Here is an 8,054-nt window from a genome sequence, read left to right as displayed (position 1 = left end):
TTTAACAGCCCTACAAGTATGTCTCTATTTTCGCAAAACCAGAACAAAAAATTATCAACTTATATTCTGAATGGTTTATCAAATTCTAAGTAGGCTAGCCGTTAAGAACATGGATTATTTTGTTCATGGTTTTGTTGGCTTTGAAAAATAATTTTATATACAGGTTAATCTTGTATGTTATCAGGCGAATCACTTTTTAGTTATAATAGTAAATGAATATTGACTAAAACTTATAATATTCACCTTATGTGCATATGAATGGAACAATGACTCCTGCGACTGCCTGTACAAGCTCTTGTAATATGGTTGATGAGCTCCATGGTTGAAATACCCACCACCACTTTTCCAGCTGGACGACGACTCTGAAGGTGAAAAGCTAAAGCTGGCCTGCGAGTAGAAGCTCCTTGGGGAGGTGGAAGAGAATCCATGGGGGTTGGTGAGGTCTAAGGTGATGGTTGGTTGAGAGAGTGAGGGGGAGATAGAAGGGTTGCTTGTATAGAACTGAGCATTCTGGTGTGAGATGTCTGGAAATGAAAAGTTTAGGCCAGTGGTGATTTGGTGGGGGGATGTCACTGGAAGGGAGGATGAGGAAGCAGAAATGAGCATGGAGGCGGCGGCCGCGGTGGTGGAGGCCATGGCGGTTGCCGAGATGGGTAGTGGATGGTTGTGATTTCCTTCATAGGTAGAGATCAGAATGGACATGTCTTCAGCACATCTTTGCACCTGTAATATTGACACGACAATGTAAAACATTTTTCAGAAAGTATGGCTTTTACGAGAAAATGGTAGTGTTGATGTGTAATTTATATAAAACTATGTTTTCTCACATTTGAGTTGCACTTCTAATCTTATTGTTAATAACACTTTTAAATCACTTAAACTTTGATTAAAATTAGTATTTAAGTTACAATCTGAAACTAAGTCTTACTGTAGTAGATTATTTTGTCATATTCTCAAATAATGTGTAGCAATAACGCAAATTATATTTGTGAAGTGTAAATGATATCTTCATTTATAAGAAAAAAGGTCCAAAAAATTGAATTGTAACTATAAATAAGTGATGCACGCAATCAGGAGGATGATAGAAGGAATCATCATGTTCATCATATTAACCGAAGTATGCTCCCTTTTTATTCGTTTTACTTCACAAAAATGACTGTTTTCATTGGAATTACGCATGAAGGAAGTGCAAGTACATAGTTTTGGGGATGAATGGAAATTTCATATTCATTTCATTGCAACTGCTTAGCAAATAGTCACAATTTATTTTGTTTTGCTGCGCTATAATCTTAATCAACTAGGTTTATCTCTTAAATAAATCTTTGTTTTATCCGTTATTGAGAGGTGATTCTCATTGACTCAGCATACATTGCTAAGTCTTCATTTCAAATTAGATGATACATCACAGGCAAGTGGATTATACTTAATTATCTCATTTTCTTAAAGAGTAGTACTTATCCACGAGTTTATATATACTTAATAACAAGGCACTGTGACATGTATTTGTAACTTATCATGCTAACCTATTTACTGCATACTTATGTATTAAAGTAACAGAGTAGGTTAAAACAAAGCTAATTTCAATGATATCTATAAAAGATAAAGGGGCTGAGATAAATCTGAAAAGTTTGAATTGGTTGCTCAGTAGTTAATTGGTTGCTCAGTTGTTACAGTCCACCCTTGTACATAAAGGATAGCCCAACAATAGGAGATAAATAGAACTTAAAGAAGGTGGCTAGAATTCGGGGCATCAAAGGAAGACTCTAAGCTTAATCGATCACGGATAGGAGCTCCCGATGATTAATTAAATCTATACATGAGGGTTAGGAGAAATTATTATGTCCGGACATGACATGATATGTTTTGACGGTGATTCATTGTTCACAAAATTGTTATATGATTCACACCATCGTCTGAACATCCGTGGAAACATTTTCTATCAAAATGAATGGACGAACAAATTCCAACAAGAAGAGAATATTAAAACATTTGGAGGAATAATAAAAATATAATAAAAAAGTATTTTTAATGCTTTTAATAGTTTTGGACTCGTTTTTTTAGATTTTCTTTTTAAATACATTTTATTAATTGATAGGGTGGGCTCATAAGTCAACGGGTTTTAGATAGGGTGGGCTCCACTTTGGCTCCTTAGCCCGCCTAAGTTGTCTCATTGAGAAATTTATTGAGCTAATCTGGGCAGTTTAGAAAAATCTTTGAATTAAATATACCCATACCAGAAATTACAAAAATATAAAATAATAGATAGTTAGAACCATCAAAATTAATAAGGAAATGATCTCTAAAAAAGTATTAAGGAAATTCTATCTCATAAACAACCTTGTTTTTCGACCCATTCCTCTTTAAATCTAATTTATTTCATCTTAATCACCTTTTTAGTCCTCTATTTCATTAAGTAAATTTTGAATTTAATCACAACAATACATGTTTCTCTATATAGGTTGCAAAATTTATATGCGTCTGCTGATCATGTTCTAATAAAAAGAAATATTGGATTGTGTCTGTCATCTATTGTTACAGTTGCCATTGCACAGTTATAATATTTATATTCTGAAATAAGTTCTAAGATATATATTATGTTTACTTGTTGTAACTGTCAATAAGAATCTGAACCCACATAACATATGCCATCCTTAATATAAACAGAAATGCAAATTAGTCGTACACAAAGAACTATATTTTGTAGGATATAAAATATTCAGACTATGAACATACTTGCTTCCGGACTGGGCATCCAGGTGCAACAGTGCAACGATAGTAAGCTCGTGGACAGGGATTTCCTTTAGAAATCTTCTGCCCATATTTTCTCCACTGGCATCCATCATTCATCTGCAAGAAGTTCAATTTCAATGTCAATTTAAGTATCAGGAAATCATGCCACATAATTAGCAGCAGCAAAAATAATATGATCATAAAATGGAGTGTTATGAAAAAAAATTGATAAAAAAAAGGACAAAATTTGATTGGAAATATCAGACATCACTAGTTATTATTATTTAAAGGACAATATTCTTGTATTACCGTATGTGCATCACATCTTGCCCTCACAGAAACCCTAGCTCTCTTTACTTGTACTTGTGGTGAAGCTTCATCTTCTTCAGATTTTAAATTCTTCATTGCTTTGCTTGGAGGCCATCTCTGATCCCCAACCGCTGTCTCTTCTTTGTTTTCCGTTCCCTCTGAGCTGCTTTCCAGACTATTACTCTGCTGAACTTCATTTTTAGCATCATTTTCTTCCTCGTCCATTTTGCATTCCATACCAAGTGCAAGACCTCTTTTAATCTGATTATCCTTTTCACCTTTCGTTTCTTTGCCATTGCAGCTTGTTTTCTCCTCTTGCTTTATCATGAAGCTTGGACCAGATCCAAGGCAGAGAGATACAAGTTCGTGTTCATTGTTATGAAGTGACAGGGAGGAGGGGTCAGCCTCGGCTGGCTTTTGTTTGGCTTGTCCTCGCTTGATGATCTCAAAGATGCGCGTTTGAAGAGACTGATAATCCCTTAAAATTTGCGCTAAGATGGCCTTTAATCTTTCATTTTCTTCTCTAACCTCGCACATCGCTTCTTTAGTGGATTCAAGTTGGACTTCCTGCATGCAATTAGTGCACATGTAAGTGTATGGCAACGGTATATCACATAAATTAAGTCCATAATACCTCATTAAAGTTGCAAGCCATGTTTTCTTTTTTCTTAATCCAAAACAAAAAAAAAAGTATTTTTTATTTCTGCATTAACAATAAAAGTTGGATCAGTTATTTAATATAATATTCAATTATAAAATCATAATTCAATGGAGAATAATTCTAATAAATTGATCATGAAGAGTTGCTGAGTTCCTCGAGATAAGCTAAGTAATAAATTTCTAGAAGTTAACAAAACATTCAAATAACCTTCCTGCTGGAATCTCCATGAGCCATTTATTGCCATATTAACCATGCGATGGGAAACTAGACCCCTCTATTTTTATAAAATATCTCATCAGACTTTAATATGCTGCCCAAAACAACTTGTCATTTGCATGATAAGATAAACTATTTAAAATTTGTTGATTGCTTATAGATATGACTATAAACTGAAGTTCATTGTCTCGGTTCAAACACAACTGATTACCAAACATTTACTAAATAGAAAAAGAAAGAAGAAAAAATAAAGCATGAATGTCTGATTATGTTGGAAAGTTACATGATTTAAATAAATAGCACAAGTTGGGCAATCAGTTCAAACCTGGTAATCAATTGCAGGATTAGTTTGATTGGGGGAAGCAGATGGCTTTGAAGTATTCCCACTGTGCACTGGTTTTGCACCTAGAACCCCAAACTTCATCTTCTGTTCATTATGTCAAACAAACATCAAAGAAAAATATTAAGAAACAAGATGCTCAAGTTCTAGTGGTCTTATGACAAATAATTAACTATATTCCAAATAATACCCAAATTTAATTGCAAATGATCATAAAAAGGAGCAATTATTGCGTACGGATACCACACGTAAATTTGCGCGCGGTGTCAGATAAATATCACTGAAATATATTTTTAATTTTTTTTATTGTTAGAGTGGAACCACTCTAAATTTTTTTACGATCCTGATCGGACGCCTGTGTCTGTACGCAATAATCGGACCATAAAAAGTGGGTCTAAAGTGAAATTCCCTATTGCATAAAGATGTGGGGAAGTCAAATAAAACCTTGGCTTTACAATCAAACCGAGTTTTAATCTCAAACAGCACTCCTTAAAGAGAAGAAATCAAAAGAAAATAAGAAGCAAGGAATTCATGAACAAGCAATAACTAGATTAAAGTAAAAAGAAAGGCCAGCTAGCTCGGGTTAATCAATCCCTCCATCTTAGGAAATTTCATATCAAATTTTTAGCATGTATCTATGCATACAAAAAAGCAATAATAATAGAGAAATTTTGCAAACGCAGCACAAGAAAGCCAAAATTGAAGTAATAAGAAATCAGCTATTCAAATCAATTAAAGCCAAAAAAAAAAAAAAAAAACTGTTTAATTCTGAAAGAGAAGAAGCACCTCTTCAGCAATCTCCCCACCTCCTTCATCACCATTAATAAAATCATCACCCTTCATCCCCTCTTTAAGAACAGCTGCAGAATTCTTCATCAGCTCCAATTCAATCCTCTTGCTTATTTTCCTATTTCCAGCTATCTTATAAAAGGACGCTTCACCTTACGTTGACCGTCTAATACAAATATCCTTATATAAAACCCGTACCTGCCTCCCTTTCCTTCTTCCTCTTACTTTCCATGTACCTTAAACCATTAGTATCTCTCTGCTTCGTTTAAGAAAATAATACTTCATGTCAACGGTCTCAGTTGCAGTGCAGGAAGCAAAAGGAAAAATCTAACACGGCGGATCCATGTTCATTTGAACGTGTGAGACATGTCGTCTGCAATCGTCATCCTGCGGCCAGGCGTTGTTCTATAGAGAGACTCGGAAAGACATTTCTTTTGCATTTTATGTTGTCTTAATTTTCAATCACTTGAATTCATGTTGGCAAATCAGGACTATTCATTTTAAAGATGTCATTAAATTGGCAAGATGTCATAAATGGCAAAATCTTAAGATGATTTGATCATAATAGAACAGCAACCTAAGAAGTTCTATGGATACTGAGATGCATGACATTTATAGTGTAAGGACATGTAATATAAAATAATCTATTCATATTTAGAAAATGAAAATTAATCATATTTTAAAAATAATATAGAAGTTCCAAAACTTTTACTTTGCGCGCAGGCAATAAAATATTAAAAAAAAAATCAATTAGTTCTCCAAGTTTTCCTTAAATACTATATATCAATACCAATATGAATTATATTAATGTTGTATTTTTTTTTAAAATTAATGGTATACAAAATGACTTACTACAAAAAAAGCCAGAAGAAGTGATAAAATAACTGGAGGCATTTATGATTGCCGATTATTTTTTATGACAACCGATGGTTGTAAGGATTGGAAAAGAACTGGTGGCTATAAGGACTGATAAAAAATCGATGGGTTGTGAGCGTCTATAGTAATGGCTAATGGCAAGCCAACATGTTCTACACGTATGTTTACTTAAGTAAAACTTACGGCTTGGGCCTTCAAAAATCCATCAACTAGGTTATAAAATTCAAATTGACCCATCGAAACCCTCATTTTTCTATTATCTTTTAGCGCAGGAGCTTTTGGCGGAGCAATGCCTTAGGACTTGAATTTTCTCAAAAACAACAATTTTTCATATTTCTCAAAGATAAACTATGTTTATATTAATCTTGAAGTTTTTTCTTTTTAAATTTTATCTGTTAAAGTTCATGATTTTAGGATTTTTAGAGTTTTGAGAGATTTCTAAATTTTTGTTTTAATTTCTTTAATTTTTGGGATGTAGTTCATTCTTTCCACATTATCATCACATTTAGGGCTTTGATTTTGTTATTGTTGCAATTTGTTGAAGCACTACGTTAAATTAGGTTGTATGTGTGTAAACGCCCAATAGTTAATAGTAGGGTTTAATGAGGGTCAACTTGCAACAAAATTAATGTAATGAACATATTTTGAATGACAAAATTAGACTGCCTAATACTACATAACAAAGAGAGAAATTGTCGGTTATGTAACTTAATTTTGTTCATGATTCTGAGAAGTGCTCCAAGTCTTGCGAGTGGTCATTCTATTATTTATAAAATCATGATTTCATGTTCAAATTTTACGACAAAATAATCTTAGACTTAAAACCTTGATGTCAAAGAATATAAGTATATTCAATAGTTCATTAATAATTTTATCCAATCAAGTGTAAATATAGGTACAATTTTATTAAACACAAAACTCTAAGATTCATTTCGAAACAATTCAAAACTTTTACAAAGTTATAGTTGAAATTAAAAGTATTAATGGGAAAAAAATTGCTATGTTTTGTTTAGAGGAACTTGTTTATTTCAATCTGAATCAAGAACCCTATGCAAAATTAAAAATTTTATGACACTTTATGAGGTTGAATTTAACTTTAGGTTTGGAAGAATGCAAGGGATTGACTAGGAGACTTTACAGTCATCTACATGAGTTTTCCATTTTTCTCTCTTATTGTTTTCTATTTAAACATGTTTAAGAAAAGTATATTATGTGTAATTTCTTTTGTTAGACATGAACTAATATCTCTTTTTGGTTAGATGTAGCATGTGTTGTGTTTTTTAATTATTATCAACAATCTGTTTATGTTATTTTATTTTTTATCTTTGTTTTGTAAATTTTAATAAAATAGATAATGAATTTTTAATCATATGAATACATATTAATACCACTAGAGTTTTGTTAAAAAATGAGAAGTGAGTGGCAGACTCATCATGACTGTCAATACCATAGTTGATGAACCCTTGGTTAGAGATTATTATGATATTCTTAAGTGGTCCTACTTGAGATCTTAAAAAAGATTGATAATTTATCATGCAATACATTTATCACCGAGAAGTAGACATATTTTCTAAGAGGAAGTAGAAACCCTATATTTGTAAGAGTATGGAAATGTTTACATTGATTAAACTATTGTACAATTTAACCAAATGCATCCTTAATATTGATTCCCAATTAGTATAACTAACATGTGTGAAATCCAACTCCTAAATCATTATTTATTTATTTTCAAAGGCTTTTCCTTTATTTGTATTATATGTTTGGTTGTTTCATTACCTCGATCTGACTATTTGTACAAGAATCAATTGACAAAGTTTCAGTACTTGCTATCTCTTAAGATGATATTTTTACTATTCACCTTCTTACTCATGTGATCATGTGCTCTTACACAAGCATAATAAATTTCATTAATAATCAAATCAATACTTTTAGAAAAAATTAACGCATTAAAGAAAAGGACTCAAAATATGAAATAGGATTAATATTTATCTAAAATTTAAAATTACATTCATAAGTTACATTTTTCATTTAGCAATAAGGTAAATCTCAAATTTTGTTTCATAACCACAGAAGATGCCATAAGGTTTCTTTTATTCTTCAATGCATTGATAAAATTGTATGCCAACATGGGGT

At 32.2% G+C, this 8,054-nt stretch overlaps 1 protein-coding gene across 1 annotated transcript; it reads right to left on the bottom strand.

The window, feature by feature from the left end:
• Positions 1–243: 243 nt before the first annotated feature.
• Positions 244–4,333, bottom strand: LOC110030152 (probable WRKY transcription factor 72; the record flags this gene model as incomplete). The annotated part of the gene is made up of 4 exons (XM_020732737.1): positions 4,242–4,333; positions 3,040–3,606; positions 2,734–2,847; positions 244–723 (listed from the first exon to the last, which is right to left on the bottom strand). Coding segments are annotated over exons 2-4 (1,131 nt in total), but the record flags the coding sequence as incomplete, so codon positions are not given.
• Positions 4,334–8,054: the final 3,721 nt, after the last annotated feature.

The sequence above is a fragment of the Phalaenopsis equestris genome, unplaced genomic scaffold, assembly GCF_001263595.1.
Source record: "Phalaenopsis equestris unplaced genomic scaffold, ASM126359v1 Scaffold000668, whole genome shotgun sequence".
Lineage (NCBI taxonomy): Eukaryota > Viridiplantae > Streptophyta > Magnoliopsida > Asparagales > Orchidaceae > Phalaenopsis > Phalaenopsis equestris.
Note: the sequence above shows the minus strand (reverse complement) of the source record. Positions and strands in the feature narration are given on the sequence as shown.